This window comes from Calidris pugnax, unplaced genomic scaffold (genome assembly GCF_001431845.1).
Source record: "Calidris pugnax isolate Ruff unplaced genomic scaffold, ASM143184v1 scaffold24, whole genome shotgun sequence".
Classification (NCBI taxonomy): Eukaryota; Metazoa; Chordata; class Aves; order Charadriiformes; family Scolopacidae; genus Calidris; species Calidris pugnax.
The window spans coordinates 6303957-6320889 of NW_015090922.1; the positions used below are offsets into that span (position 1 = coordinate 6303957).

Consider the following 16933-nt stretch of genomic DNA (forward strand, 5'->3'; position numbering starts at 1 on the left):
GCTATTTTTAGCAAGGTAGCATCCAAAGACTCCCTGTCTCTCAAGATGAGCATGCTACTGCACCAACCAATGTATGAGCATACCTGAACCAAACCCAAAATGTAATCGCTGAACACCAAAAAAAAAAAAGGGGAAAGATTATATCAACAGCAAGTAAGAACATAAGGCTACAAAGGCTGACATCAAGAACAGCTTGATGATTCTGAATCACAGGGAAATATTTAAAAATATGTAGTGAGCTATCATCAACTCCCCTCCACTAAGCCAGAGACAACCCACTTCTTGAATGCATCATACCAGAAATGACACAAGAGGAAGAATTAGAAGGGATGAGATACTACCGGTTTCTCCAGATGAATGCATGACTAAAAAAGGCAACATGGAGGGAGTAAAGAGACAAAAGCAAAGAAAACTAGAGTTCGATGTTGTTTGCAATGGTGGAAAAGAGAACACATGCAAGGGGAGACACAAAATTATGCAAGGTCTTCAAGGACAGGATGAGATGCTGGAACTTGAGGCAAGAGACACTGTTTGAAGAGCATGACAATGTGAGACTGAGGAGGTAGAGCTCCAGACTCAACAGCTAAGTTCCACAGGCACACAAAAGAGTGGAATGATGCCAACAGCTGGGGAAGAGAATGGTGAAAGGCAAGAAAGGTTTGGACAAAAATCTTTGCTCCACTCAAAAGGAACAATGACACATTAGTAAGAATCAGCATCAGACAAAGCCCACAAAAAGCAGTGAGCAAGGAGCTGGAGGTAACCAAGGCCCAAATGACTGCCCTGAGCCACAGGGAGAAAGAATGCTGAATGGAGGAGCAAAATAGGCACAGAAAGTGTTGAAGCAAAACAAAGGAGCAGCTGCATATCCATTAGGTCAAGTTAACTAATTATTACAGAACAAGTACAGACATGCCTCCTTCTAGAAAGGTTTATGCTAGAGCTAAAACCTTAAAAGACCGTGTCCTATAAAATACTTCTGAGGAGCATCCAGATGACCTTTGGAGATTTTAGTTCAAAGAACTGCAATGTCCACAGTGGCAAATAGTTGTCAGATGATCAAAATGTGCTTAAGGTGACACCTAAAGGTGACAACAGACATCTACAGAGAAGACTGAAAGGAGTATCAAATCTGGGAGTCAGCACTTCACAGAAGTCAATTAAAGTACCATGATCTGGTGGAACTGGTCCAGGACAGGACACAAAGAGAATGTCATTATAGCAAAAAAAAAAAAAAAGTATTCTTTGGGGATTCTGGCTACATTCTAAGAAAAGTATTCAGAAACACCACAAGAAACTGAATGTACTGATGTTTTTAAAGGATCCCTCTGACAAACATAAACTCTTCAAAACAGAAAAAAATTTTCATGGAAGGGCAAAGTATAATTAGGAACAACAGAATGGATGATGAGCAGATGCTAAACATGCTAAAGAATCATTCGTCTACAGAGTAACAGTACCTTTGTATTAAGGTAATAGTAACTGTGCTTCCTCGTTGGTAGATGCTGAGCTCCCCCAACCAGGGAATTGCCATCTTAGCCTTCATCACAGCAGTCAACATTTGTCCCCATCTCAAAAAAATTAAACTTTTTACTCAGGTGTTTAAGTTTAAACCAGCTTATTTTGAAGCACAGGTGGAAAAAGGAGAAAAATGGATCTTTCAGATTCCACTGGTGTGTTATTCCATCCACTACAATGCATTCAATTTAGATGCATATGAAAAGCAAGTGAGAAAAAAGAGGCTACGCGTTTCAGAAGTTATCTAACAAGACATCCTGCCTTTCCTTCATCTCTCCAGATGACCAAACTACCTGACTGCATTTAAAAGCCAAACACCAGATAAAAGTTTCAGACTGCTCTTTCTACTTCTCTGAAGTTTACTCCCTGTGAAGGTCAAACACAACGATGACCTGACCAGCAAGGATTTCCACAAGTTTGAAGCCTGAATGAAGGATTTTGCCTCTGCAGGGTCTCAGACCAGCAGCCTTCTTTGTAAGACCAACGACAGCTGCACTATGCTTGGCCCACAAGAAGCCTAACTTCGACAGATCTAATACAGGCTGTTTCCCCTTTTCTTCAGTGTTTGAGAAGCACCTCATAAAAAGTCTGCAGACAAGAGTCTCTCCCCTCACCACTGAAATGGCATGTCCAGCCTCTTCTGCTCAAGGAAGTGGATCTTCTCCATCAAGCACACTCACCTCTTTCTTAGGTAAGCACAAGCTACCATTTGCGTTGCCGTTAACATTTTTCCCCTTTCACAAAGGCTAAAATCCTACAGCACTATTCACCTAAGCAGGCTGTGTTCTAGCCAACTTACTTGTGCAAAGAGAACTACAAGGGCAGCATTGTCAGGGTACTCCAAGTGCTTTGAGTAAAAGTGATGAAGAGCAGCAATGTCGTTCTGAATCAGCTCTCTCTTTTCATTGTCTAGTTTGTCAAGGTCTGTGGACAAAGAATACATTCCAGTTCAGTAACAGGAACACTCCCCCATGAACTGCAGCTAAACTTAGGTTAGGACAGGCCCAGACTTAAACAGAAACCCCTCAAGGAACAGCTACTTGGAAGTACTGCAAGAAGTGCCTGTTCTTCCATAAACGTAACGCTGCTTCAGCCAAAGGCACACGTGTGCTACAAAACATGCAGGATTAAAAAGCATTTTCTAACATCTTTACATTAGCAGGCAATTGAACACAAATTTCCCTTTCTTGGGAGAAGGGTTACAGTGTTTAAAATGCATCTGTTAACGCTGGCAAACCTGGCCCTCTAGAAGCCTATCAACTGTGGGTAGCTCCTCAGCTGTCTAACATGACCTTATGAGCTACCTGAGAATGCCCATGGGCTGGAGAGTGACCATCAACAGAGATGTGCTTCAGCTGCAGATATTTGAGGATAATAGGAGACAGCAGGAACATCAGTGGAAATCTCCTGGCACACCTGCCAATCGTACTCCTTTATGGGTTTGTTCAGAGATTTACTCTCAGGCCCATGCCAGGTTGTAGCCAAAGCTGTGGCCACTGAACCTTCTTCTGCCTGGTCCACTTCAGAGCAAGCTTGGTGACTGACCATATACTCCTGGTCCCTTCTCTTTCCTCCAGAGCAGACTGTTGGAAAATCTTTCCTAATTCTCTCAAAGTGACAGCGTCACCACCCCATTCCTGCTCCAAGAGAGCCAGCAACTCACCAGTTTCCCCTCTCCAACTCAATAGTGGAGAGAAAAAACACACAGGAAGAGAAAAGGCTGCACAACAGTGAGAGAAGCGGGGAAATTATTTGTAAGAGCAGATGTGAATGACAGGAGAGTCATAAAAAAATACTGCAGAAAATGAAATAGGATAATTTCGTAAGAAGAAGTCAGAACTTTTGAGCTTCCAACTGACAGCCAGGTGCCTTTTCCTCTCCTCTGCAGGGTGCTGCAAAGAGTAAGGCAACTGCTGAACACAGCAAAGGTGTGCTGAGAGATGGGGAGAGTTAACAAGGCAGAAGGAACAAGGGGGTTCTTACTAAGAAAACCAGAAACGAAACAAGGAATCCTAGAGGAGAAGGGGGACATCGCAACATAGAAACATTTCAGCCTTTTAGCTCCCAAAATAATAAATTATTGAATACAAGCTGCAATGCAAAAGAATAATTACTTCAGCACCTACCCCATCTCCTCAACCTCAACCCTACTAACCTACCTGTAAAAATTATCCTTGCCTTAGGCAAAGTCAAATGTTAGCATTTTTCCCCCTTATTTCCCCAGTTGCCCCAACAGCTGTGACAGGAACTTTTGTCCAGGGGTCAACTAAGACTGTAATCTTGCTGTGCTTGGTTGCTCTGCTACCTCTAGTCCTAGCAATGACTGCATTTATTCAGCATTTTATAAAGAGTTTTGGAAGCCATCAGAGTGAGAAACGTGAACACAAACCTATTGCCTCCTTTCATATTATCCCCAGCACCAAGAAAGAGAAACAACAGACCAGTGAAAACTATGCCAGGATGGTTACTAGTCCCCTAGTTGCTGAATTTCTAACTCTGCCTCACCGGACATAAGCGGTAGCCTTCTAGTTAAAAGCAAACCATTGCCTCATCTCCTTCCTTGGATTATTTTGGAGCATTTAGGACATGGAATTTCAACACAATCATATATAACATGTCAGATTTGACTGGCAGTGACAGATACTGAAGCACAGTCCAGAGGGTTCTGCAATTAGCCCCTTAGTCACTGTCACCATCAAGCAACTGTGCTGTCTCTGATTTTATGCCTCCTGGTAACAAATACCAGCTATTTTAATTTTATAACATTACAACTCTCAAAAGACACTAGAGTACCAGAAAAGACATGAGATGGATGTATGCTACATAATTAATTCTGTCTAGGTTTTCACCCTTGTTTTGCAGCCCCCATAAGCAACCAAGAAAAAAAAAAAAAAAAAAGATTTAAGAGCACTGCACTTTCAAAAAATGAGGAAGCACAATTCTCTTTGTTTACTCCCTTCCTTCAACAGGAGTGGGATGCTCTGAAAGGCTTTGATGGAGGGGGCCAGGAGGAGCAAATCATGAATATAGATAATTGCCTCTGTTTACCTGCAAGCCTTTTTTACTTACGTGATTCAAACTCTTTTACAGCAAGCAGCTTCTCCGACTGTGTTCTTTCAGGGTGAGTTTTCTAGCAATGCGGGGAAATAAACAACAAGAAAATGTTTTAATGTTTTAAATTGGCAGTTTTGTCTGCTCGTTCATAAGCTAGGAACTCCTACCTGTAAAACAAACCCAAATCCACACTGTATGGAATTTACAGAAGTTGATGAACAGCAATGAGTTAAACTGACTGCCCTTAGTAAAGCCCCAGAAATATTCTCTCCGCACCAAATTAGGCAGCCAAAGATTAACTCCTATCAAATTTATATACATAAACTGAACAGTATTTTAAATATGTCATTTGCTTTGTTCTAGACACTCAGAAAGCTGCTAACAATAGCAAGCAGGCAGGAGACAGGCTTTGCTTTGAGGAAAGTGAATAAACTGACTGTTGACAGAGTTCAAAAGCAATGCTCCAGTGTTGGCCTAAGGCCACTTCTTTGTAATCTTGGCCATTAAATATGGCTTTGCAGGTGGCCCAGCAGCTGAGGTTCAGGGACTATGGTTTGCATATTTAGCTTTTATATGACATGTAGGGTTCTCCCCCCTCCCTGTAAGCGATAAAAGCACAAATTTATTCCAATGACTTTTTGTCATTAAACATTCGATTTTGTTTGTGGATCACCACTGAACCACATTTTAATTAAGTACCAGACCCATACATTCACACACACACACATCTACACACACAGCAAGTATGCAGCTACCTTCCCAGCAGGCCACCAAAATCCTCACTACATACAATATCCAGGTTGCCCTTGTCACATAAGCAGACCTCAATCACACAAATATGCTTCAAAGAGGATTTGTTTTTGTGGAGAGAGTTAAGAGCTCTACAAAGATACACAGCATAATAACCTTGAAACTCATGAATCCCATCCCCTCCCTGCAAGCACTTGAGTTATCCTCAGTATCCATATGGAAACACTGAAATGAAGGTTGACATTGCAATCTTATTTCCTTACTAATAATCTTTTTCGCCAAAGACCAAGGGCCTGAGATTTCTCTCTCTGTTTTTCACCAGTTAACTCCAGCAATCGCAAACATTTATACCAGAATACCTTAGGGGTGTTCTTGACTCAAAAATGTAGTGGGCGTTATATACTATACAATGCTATGCAGATATAGCTGAAAAATAGTACAACAGGCAACTGCTTCATAAAGGTGTCAGTGCCTGCAGACAGATAACACTAGGAGCATTCCCCAGAATTTAACCATGTATACCAAGTCTCATTCTTTCTTTTCACCAACATGGCCTTGGTGGTAGTCCACACGTGTAACCAAGAGCTCCAATCTACCAGAATGGAGGCTGAAACACTATGTATATTATGAAACTGTCAGTAAACTTTTCCAGACTCTGTTCATCAGTACCTCGGCCATAAGTTGCAGCTATTCATCTCAAAACTCGCTAGTCTTTTACCATCTTCCCCAAGAAGTGTCCCGCTGGACTATGGTGGCCCTGACACTGCAGTCTGATGGTCAGTTTGTTCAGCTGTTCATGCTCTGCATTGCACCCTTCTGTACACAGGAAGCCAGTATGTATGTGCTTTGCAGGGACAGTTACTGTCGGTCAATTTTCATTTTCCTGCCTTCCCTGGCACCCAGAGTAGGAACGTACCTCCCAGGTCTAGCCTCCTGCTCACCTGTTTGGCAAGGATCCTCGCCGTTAGCCTCACGGTCTCCGAGGGATTCCAGTTCTGCCCAAAAGCACACATGGCAGAACACTCCAGTTTGTGCATTGGCCAGTCTTCCTTCTGAAAATGCAGAAAAATATTAAAAAAAAAATAAGCCATGGAGATAAAGTGATGAAAAAGAGGATGCAGCAAGTCCTGCCAGATCCTAGAGGTCAAGTGAAACGTGTTTCCTTTAAAAAAATAAGATGACGTTCACTAAATCTGAACAAAAGCTTGAGGTACATTTAAGGGGTACAGCTATCCTGCTTTTTTTCAAACAAATTCACAATGGATGAGTTAAGGTCAGAACATCTTCATTTAGTCAACAGAAAAAAAAGAATTAAATGACAAAGAAGCAAACAGACAACATGATTTATAAATCACCAGTTCTTATTGTTCAGATCAAGCACGTGAGGACAGAGTAGGTCTGAGTTTGATGGCTTTATTGGCTTCATTTCCATTTAATACCTTGGCCCCTCATTATGAGACGACCCTGGTGTAATCAGGAGTAATGTGTCTGAAGTCAATGGATTCACAATCACTGTAAGAATCGGTAGATGTAAGGTCAAAACCAGACTTACTGGATAGAATTACTAGATTTTTTCCTTTAATGTTGTAGAACAAGAGTACAGCTAGGCAATGAAAATGCACTAATATAGGCAAACACATTTTAATTAAGAATATATAGCATATTCTTAACTCAACATACAATAACATTTGGAGTAATGGCACAAGCCACTGGCTTTTGGCACTCTACAGATTTCCTCCAAAGCAACAGAATCTTTCAAAGATGAGCACAGAATCACAGATTAACACTTTGCATTGGCACAGAGAACCTGGCATTGGCTGTCCTCAGACTGCATCAAATTTCATTTATTTATTCAAATATGAAAATATTCCTAAATTTGAGCAATGCACAGTTATTTATTTCTACATCTCATCCCAGACACACATCTATAGTACTGTGTTAAAACAGACATATGGTGTTCTGCAACAAGTTTTGTTTTCAGATCAGATTTAAACTGGTAGAAAATGATAGCAGAGGGAAGAAATCACAACAAATCCCACAAATTTATAATTGATTGAACGCGAACACTTGAACTTTTTGCAGCCTCCAGGAAGTTCTTATTTCTCCTTACTGTGATTCACCCAGTATCACAGACCCTGTGTTAGCCCCCTCAAAGAAAAAAATAAAAATCATTTAAGAAAAACCCCACCAATATAACACATCAGACTGACTGAGTGGCAGGAACAGAAGAAACGAGTTTCCCTCAGCTGGCAAGAGCCACTTGAGACACCCCAGGCTATCTAAAACATCTACTTAGGACCAGTAGATATGACACAGATCTACTGGGAGATGTATTCCTTGTGGGAGGTACAGCTGGAGGCCACACAGGACAACCCAAGGCATCTCAAACAGCCAGATGAATCAGGACTCTCAGTGTCTCCTGCTCTGGCCAGTCCACTTATTTACAGGTTTTGCAGATCAAAACAAAAGCTGAAATCACTAATTTCAGAGTTAGTACACCAAAAATTCTTCCACTGAAAATGGCCATTTTAATTGCCCTCGGCATGGACAGCTTTAGGAGTCCATTTTATTACCAAAAAAAAGGTGAACATCTGCCCGAGCCTCATGCAGGATTCGAAGCAGTGCAACACTGTCAAGCGTATTCAACCCCTCACAATGTGAACTTCATTGTCCTTGGTATCTCAGTGCTGTACTTCCAAAAGGACCTACATACAGGCTGCTTGAAACAAGCTCCAGTGTAAGCACTCTAGGAGGATGCAGCAACACAGACCAGGATAACCAAAATAGTATATTACACAGTAACCATGTCATGTGCAATTACACTCCCAACTCTCCTACAGCTGTCACACTACAAAATGTGTCCCCCAAGGGGACTGTTCCCTATGCATGCCCCAAGACCTTTTTCTGGAAAATTCCCGATAGCCTTTGCTTAGGAGTCCACAGGCTAAAGGCTAAGAAGAGAGACAGAGTGAGACCTCGCATCTCACCCCTTCGTGCACACCCACGATGCCCACCAACTTCAGCACGACCGCTGTGTGTGCAAGAAGCAAAGGCATGGAACCTGAAAGCTTTGTAGGACAAGCATCCATACATAACAGTTAAATAAACAGGAGAGATTACCTGATAAAACAAAAAAAAAAAATCAAAATGCAAAAGTCACATGCCTGTCTCAAAGCAGTTTTTTAAAAAAATACGTTTGTTCCCTTTATTCTTTACCCATTGTTAATTAAAATCTTTCCCCAGGCAGAATCACACTGAGTTGTATGAACTAGTAGGGAGGTTAAAGGGACAAGATATGGCTGAATTGTGCGAAACGAGATAAAAGACTGAAACACCACAAGAAGAGAGAGTTCTGATGACTGAGTAATACCTGGGATGGAAACACTGTGACAGCAGCTTTCCCTGAGATCACAGCAGGACTGTATTTTGCATTCTTTTCCACGTTTTTCTCTAAGTAGTTTGAATTATAACAGGTAGCATTGTTCTAGTTGAATCCCTAATGCTACATTAATGATATTTTCTTCCTATTTTCATTACATCCGCAGTATTTTTCCCTTCATTTTGGATGGACTGACAACATTTTTGGAAGGGAAGTTCTTTCAAGCTTATGCTTTTCACATCAAAGCATGGAAACAGTCTTCTCCATCGAGTTCTTCAAAACGATTCCACCGTCCAGGACTACTGGATTAACTCCTAAAACACTGTCATATAGCTCAGCATAAAAAAAAAAATAATTAAAAAAATATTTGAAAACCATTTTTTAAATACTCAAAAAAATAAGACTGAAGACTAAACAAATGCCCTTGCACCTCCTTCCTCACATGGACTTTTTCCTAAGGATGTAAAATTTCTGTTCATTTCACATGATTGAAAAGCAACACACACAAATACCAGACACAAATGCCAGGCAAGCCAGCGTAGGGGTTAAGCCCACTTCTTCAAATGCTACGGTCAAATGGCGTCCAGCTCTTGAATGGAATTTCAGTGAGGCAACTTCTGATGTCTGGTATTATCTGGTAAAGTTCTCCAATACCTTCACTGCTTGGTGAAGGACTGCAAGAGTTCCACACACCTCCACAGTCATCCTTCCCTACCATCATTTACCGAATGCTGGGCCAGAGTGGGTATTTGACTTCCATGGGTTAATGTTCAAAAGGTTCACAGAAGACATTTATCAAACTTTCTCCTTGTAATTTTCTTTAAGTAGGGGGACAGACACTTCCCCAAGGCAATCTTAAGCAGAGTCTTGCAGTGTCAATTTCCTCTTGTTGCAGAATCATTACAGCAAGAATTTCATAGTTTTTCTACAGCTCAAAGTGGAGTGGGCAATTTCTACAAGGTCCCATTTAAAATACATCTGCTTGATGCTAGTTCCAGATCTACAAATGCATTTTGAGGCTTACTAGCTGGTTAAAATACATTTCCCTTACTCCAGAAATACTAAGTACAGCACTCTTTAACATGACATTTTAAGAAAAACCCATAAATATTTTGTTTGAAATATATTTCAAATATGGAAAGTCATGACAAAAACATCTCTTTCTGCACTTTGGCTAGCTGATCTCCGCTCTGTCTGGGATAAATAATAGCTGTGTGTAATAGCAGAAAGAGGAGCTCCAGTAGCTGGTTCAAGTTCACCAGTTCCACAATTGCAACCACGTAACCCTCTTAAAACATTTCTCTTCAGAGCGTTTCAGCAGCTAATTTCTGAGGAGAAAAAATGAGCACAGGTCTCCTGCTGTTTGACTAAAATTATTATAATTTAAGAAGTCAAGACCCGAACAGCTGCAGATGGGGTCTGAAAGCCACCAATATAATAACAGGCCTGTGCTTCCAGGAGGCAATAGTGGAGAGCAGAATGGCATGAATCAGCTGGAAAGCACAAACCCTTTTAAAAGGAGAACTGGATTAGGGGCTGGGCAAAGAAAGACACAGCAAACCCAGGCTAGATCCTACCAACCCACAAAACATTCAAGGCAGCAATGACAGGCAGTGAAGACAACTTCCACTCTCACACACCCCGCATCTAAGACTGAATCTCTGTGCAAATATCCTGCTTACTATGGGTCATACTTAAAAGTTATCTATCTGGAAAGCAAAATAATGGACCAAAACAGGCAAAAGACATGTTAGCACTAAGGGAACTGTGCCAGGGCCAGTGCGCATACCCATGTGTGTGTACAGAGAGAGCCCTAAAGAGATCAGCCACTATATCACTGCAAGACTTCATCTCCCCTTCATCTGATCATCCCCAGATCCTCACACTACAGTGTGACACCAAGACCAGGCCAAAGGGATTATACTGCAAAGCAGGGCTTGGGCAATGCATCAAACACTTGGCCGCACAGCAGGAGATGCACTCTTTTACCACCTGGGGGACCTTCAGCAAGTCAATGTATCTTTGCATACCTACACCTCATTTGCAAAAACAGAAATGCCACTAAGGCTGCTGTGAGGCTTCATTCATTAAATGCCTGTAAAGAACCTCAAAACAAAGATACTATACAGCTCAACGAGTGGGAAGTACATGCAGTGTCACTAACCTTACTTTCAATAACCACATTATTCTGAAAGAGAAAGAAAAACGCACTAGAGAGAGGAAGATGTCCACACTTACAAAATCTGTAATTCTGAAAAAGACATCAAAAAAATTTGTTTCCTGCTGCACCTTTTTGACACCTTTCTTTTGTCTCCTTCTAATCCATATCTGCCCACCACTAGAAAAAATTCCATGAATTCTAGTACATCAGGTCTTTCAGTAAGAAAAGAGTAAACTCAAAAGATTTGGTTTTCAATCCCACACAGTACACTTCATGTGATAAACAGCTGTCAAACTGAATTATATTGAGTAACAAGGTACTAGCCAACATATGTGTCCTTGTTGGGTACACGTAATTTTTAGCTGAACCGAGCAAAGAAAACATGGATTTACACAGAAAATTAACTTAAAATAAAATCATATTAACAATGCCATGACATTTCTCAAGTACAGCCCTGCCCTTTTCTCAGCGTTGCACGAAGAAGTCCCACATCCATGGAGGCAAAAGGGACACATTTGCTGTACATTCCAGTGTTACAAGTTCAGTATCAAGGCACAGATGTCCTTTTTGGCTTTGACAAAGAATTGCTGAACTGCTGAAAAGTGCCTTTGAACAAGACAGGGATGAAGATGCAGTGCAGATCGTCTCTGCAGCACGTGCAGTCAGTGGAGACTGGTTTCTAGAGAATATTATGCTTGAAGGTAACTTTGAAAGAATATCAAAGAATTCAATCACAGTAATGTTCTTCCTAAATCTCATCAGACTGACTCAGAAGGGCCCAAAACATGGAAGATAACATTATACCAACTAGGAAGTCAAAAGCCATATGCATATCACCAGTAAGAGCGAAGTGTTGGTACCTGCCCTTGTCATACTATTGTCCAGACATCACAACATCTAAAAAATGCTTTTATATCTAAAGCATCGTACTACACATGAACATGTAGAAAATATTTTAATTCACTAACTTAGCAGACAGACAGGCTTCTGCTGAGCATCATCTCCCGCAGTTTTAAGGACACTAAGTTTGAGCAGTTCACTTTCTATTCTTGGAATAAGCCCCACTACAGAAAAAATATTCTGACCACCCAAAAAAACCCCAAAACCTAACCCAAATTAAGAAAATAATACACATAAAAGACTTTACCCAGGGACTTAAATATAAAAGTATAAACTTTGTCAAGGGTAGAAGTCAGGTCACCGAGGGAAGGACTGAAGAAGGAACTTGGAGGTAAAAGCAAAGGAACATGGATCAGCAGAAGTTAAGTTTTACTACTTCCATCATGATATCTACTTGCTATTTTCCCTGGCACAAATGAGTGAACTTTCCTACACTGGAACAGGTTGCCCAGGGAAGTTGTGGATGCCCCATCCCTGGAAATGTTAAACAGACCAGGCTGGATGGGGCTTTGAGCAACCTGCTCTAGTGGGAGGTGTCCTTGCCCATGGCAGGGGTTTGGAACTAGATGACCTTTTAAGGTCCCTTCCAACTCTACCCATTCTATGATTCTATGATCTTGCTCACCTGCTTCATAAACCATTGTGAATTTTATACGGTAAGAGAAGAAACTCGCAATCTCAGATAAAAAGCACTACTTGTTCAACGATTTCCTTCCCTTATCTAGTTAAAAACTTCCTAAGAAATAATGTCATATGGAAACATTTTTTACAAATAAGTATTTCTTATTAATGAATCATGGGTCTCCTCTACTCTGTCTTTAAAACTCATCCAGATTTCTCTCAAGAGCCTTAAGGATGCTTATGTAGTAAGCATTCTCTCTCTTCCCAGCAACTGGTGGCTGTCAGTCTTTCAATATTCTGTGAACTATTGCAAATTTTTGTAAAACACTTATGTCTTTTAAGCATTTTGAGTCCTCCTGGTGCTTGAAAACCGAAAGGCCATTTGATTCAGCCACAATTCACCAAGACACTGTGGGAAAGCAGGAATCTGGGTAGGCAACAGAAGGAAAACTAAGGGGAGGCCAGGCTCGCTTTGTAACTTGCACAACAGGACAGTAAGATACATCCTTGAAATAAAAGCAGTATTCTCCAAAGCACCTGGGAACTGAACAGCACAAACCACAACATCTCTGTCCAGATACTGACAATGGAGAATACTTTGCATGCAACACGCATGCTCAACAGCAGGCTACCATGTAGGAGAAAGTTTGGGTTATTTATAGTTAACACACAGTTGCATGCCAGACCTTCGGTGACTCAAATTCTTCATGAGCACCGTTTCATACTCTGTGCCCAGAACCACAGCTCTTAACATAGTTTACATTATTTAGCTAGCAGTCCAGTTCAGTTTTATACATGGGAACTGGATAATTCTTCCATATCAAGCTGACAGCCCACAGAGGCTAGATACTAGTTGTGGCAAAAATTACTTTTTTGCAAGGTGTTTATTCTAGTTTGAGGTAAAAATGGAATTAAAACTGCATGCAATATGTTTCACACTGCTCTAGTGTACACTTCTATTCTATTTTCAGGTGTTTCTATACAAAAAGGAACTTCTATACAAAAAGTCGCCAGAAGGAGTAAGTTAGGGAGAAGGCATGGTAGGTTTCAAATAGTTATGACTACTGTCAGCTGTGGCCACCCAAAACATTTGCAAGGACTCTAAAAAAAAAAACCAAACAAAAAAAAAACAAACAAAAAAACAACAGAACCCCCTTAAGATAGCTATTTAGTGATTTGATTTTCCCATTAGACACAAACTCTCTTATCAGTTTAGCAAGCTAATGTTAAATTATCTGGCTTGTGCTTAAAGAGAGAAGTAATACAGACATAATTAGTGGGCTGACAGGCAGCTCTAACCAAAGTCTCAGAGGCACTAAGCCCTGGAGCTACTGATCTTGAAAGATTCACGCAGACCATGTCCAAATCCTGTAATTGTCCAATGCACAACTCCATGGTCAGCATCTGCGGGATGCTGAAACTGACTGGACTACTACTAACCACAGCTACAATTAGAGACTATCAATGCCACACAAACAAAAAATAGAGATCAGCAACCCCCGCCCTCCTTCCCCCTGCATCGTCACAAATTGCATTACCATACCTGACATTCCACATCGCAGTAAAAAGCCTGTTTACATCTTCCACACTTGGACAATCCTTCTTTCCTTAAAAACAAAACAGAAGTTATTCTATTATACAAATCTTAATGAAATACAAATGTATCCTGTAACACTTTTTGCACAGTATTTGCATTTCACAATAAAAACTGTATTTTCTTCAGAACATGACAACTGCAGCTTGAACCCAATCTTCCAATAGCAGACACTATTTTTATTTGTTTAGAGTTTCAAAAGCAAGTTTTTCCTAACAACTGTTGTTACGCAAAAGCACTCTACGGTCCTCATAAATTGCTGGGTTTAGAAACGGGTTATTCTATGCTGTTTGACAGACAGTGTCATTTTTTGCCAGCATACGATGCATACTGATAACTAACTTTTCCTTGTTTTCCAAATTTCCCAATTGCTGTCTATACTGGCTCACCAATATTAACCCTTTGCTCCTGCTCTGCCAGTTCCATTGCTTCTTTTGTCTGGTTACAGAAAGCACGATCGTTGTTTCCTGAATAACTACCTCCCAACACCAAGTAATTATTAAATACACTGCTTGATCTCTTGTCACCACATAGCCTCTTACTGTCCCGGTAACACTTGCTCCAATATCTGTGTATTCGAAGTTGACTTAAGGCTCGCACTCTCCTCTTTTTATATTAGTATATATCCCAACACAGGGATCTGCCAAAAGGAAGGTCCTTTTCTGCTTCAAGGCACATGTGTTGTAGCAGACCCCACCAAAAATAGAGCATGCATTACCCAACACATGACATTTTGGTGTGACCACAATAGGGATCTCTCCCTATTTTAAAGTCATTTCAATGACTTTAAAACATCTATACACCCTGCCCAGTATAAGCAGCAAAAAAATTGTCTTAAGCTGAGGTAAATTCATTGGAGTAAAACAAGGGTGAGCGTCCTCATATAATATGACAGTGTACAACACTGCAGAGATCACTGGCATTCAGAGTCCTTAAAGTGTGGCAAGTCTTGCCATCCTCTGATTGCTCTTGCAAAGTGGAAGGTGCAATGTGAGCGAGTCAGGCTAACATCGTGACTCTGCTTGCTGACAGCATGTACCTCAAGCACAGCTGCGTATTTAAAGTAACAAATACTGTCAGACATAAATACAATGTTCTATTCCATGACATCACTGTTATCTCTACAATATTACTTCTTATCAATGCAGCATGAAAACTATTCCTTGGACTTTTACAGAGAGAAATCTTCTGGATGTGATAAAAAACCATCCAATTTCTTTGGCACAAAGGTATTCGTGGTTAGTCACAAGAGAAAAAAAAACTCAGGGACTAGGAAAAGCCACAGGTGTGAAAAAGGAGAGGAAAATCCACCTTAAGTTCTACAGATTAGTGGGATTCACTTCACTGACTTCACTAGAAACTATATTAGGTGCTCAAATGTAAAGAGAGGGGTGAATAAAGTGAGTAAGTCATATAAGTAGATAATGTAATGAGGAAAGAAAAAGGACAAGGTCAAGAGAAGAAAATGAAAAGCGTATGTTAAGATGACAGGACAAGAGATGAAAAGAGCTACTAGAGTGCAATAATTACATTCTTCAGTCTCTCAGTCTACATATGCAAGCAATACTTACATACTGATAAAAATAGCAAAAGTAGAACAATTGTTTTCCTTTACTGAGGCAAAGGCTAACATTTGCTCCGAGTTATAACCAGGTAAGCACTGCAATTCTTCACTAAGCTGTCAAAAGTCAGGAAAGTACTATGTCTTTTAAAAACGTGGTGTGGTGTGACATGGCACAGTATCACGTCCATGCCAAATTTTCTAACGACAACCCTAAACTTTTTTTTTTTTTTTTTTCTGCAGCAGCTGACATTGAGAGGTTTACGGCAACCACTGGAATAACTGCAGCAGGTCAAAACACCCCTCTACAGGGCTGGGAGGAGGGCAGCTGCTGAGCCCCCAAAAAACTCAAGCACCCCACAGCCTGACAGCCCACAGCGCCAGGAGCCCTGGAACACACTGTGCTCCAGTTTAAACGCACACAGCCACATGATAACCGACCTCTCGCACTGCCCGTGCTTTGCCCTAGTAGAAGTAATTTTCCCAAAGACCAAGGTTTCGGACAACGAAGCAGAAATATACAGATACTTCTGTATCATAGAATGGTTCAGGTTGGAAGGGACCTCAAAGATCATCTAGTTCCAAATCCCCTGCCATGGGCAGGGACACCTCCCACTAGAGCAGGTTGCTCAAAGCCCCATCCAACTTGGTCTCAAACACTTCCAGGGATGGGGCATCCACAACTTCCCTGGGCAACCTGTTCCAGCGTCTCACCACCCTCAGAGTGAAAAATTTCTTCCTGAAACGTTTCATTACATATATATATATATATATTATTCCTTTCATATATATACCATTTGCACCACGGAAGCGCAAGATGTGAATTTGGCAATCTCAATCCTCTCTCCCCAGTCAAAACCCCACTGAAATCAGTGAATATGACATTACTACAAAGCCGGATGGATGGATGGATGGAACTTGCCGTGACAGCAGGGCTACACGTTTCATTACATATATATATATATATATTATTCCTTTCATATATATACCATTTGCACCACGGAAGCGCAAGATGTGAATTTGGCAATCTCAATCCTCTCTCCCCAGTCAAAACCCCACTGAAATCAGTGAATATGACATTACTACAAAGTCGGATGGATGGATGGAACTTGCCGTGACAGCAGGGCTACACACGTGTCTACGGCACCGCCACAGCGTGTGAACACAGAGCAAAACTTTTTTCGCCTTTCTCTCTTTCTCCTGAGCTGTTAATCAAGGAGAACCAGTTCTGAGCTAAAACCGGCTGCCGCCCGAGAACCACCAGCCACGGAAAGAGGGAAGTTTTGCCAAGAAAGGTCCCCGCAGCCCCTCGGCAGCCCCTCCGCGGGGGCACCGCTGCCACGGCCACCACCGGCGGGCCGAGGAGCGGGGCGGGCCGGCTGGCGGAGCAGCGGC

At 41.4% G+C, this 16933-nt stretch overlaps 1 protein-coding gene across 3 annotated transcripts in view; it reads right to left on the reverse strand.

The window, feature by feature from the left end:
- The window catches only part of SMYD2 (SET and MYND domain containing 2), a 29763-nt gene that overhangs the window by 12249 nt on the left and 581 nt on the right, over nucleotides 1-16933 (reverse strand). Inside the window, exons 1-5 of one of the 3 annotated variants that reach the window (XM_014950785.1) lie at nucleotides 15549-15625; nucleotides 13927-13990; nucleotides 6264-6374; nucleotides 4588-4648; nucleotides 2318-2442 (exon numbers count right to left, since the gene is read on the reverse strand). In XM_014950785.1, the coding sequence (XP_014806271.1) occupies nucleotides 2318-2442; nucleotides 4588-4648; nucleotides 6264-6374; nucleotides 13927-13990; nucleotides 15549-15610 (423 nt within the window). In that variant the 5' untranslated portion in view covers nucleotides 15611-15625. Of the gene's footprint in view, nucleotides 1-2317; nucleotides 2443-4587; nucleotides 4649-6263; nucleotides 6375-13926; nucleotides 13991-14695; nucleotides 14725-15548; nucleotides 15626-16933 lie in introns of those variants that run through there. The other 2 variants (XM_014950787.1, XM_014950786.1) reach the window with 2 other exon arrangements.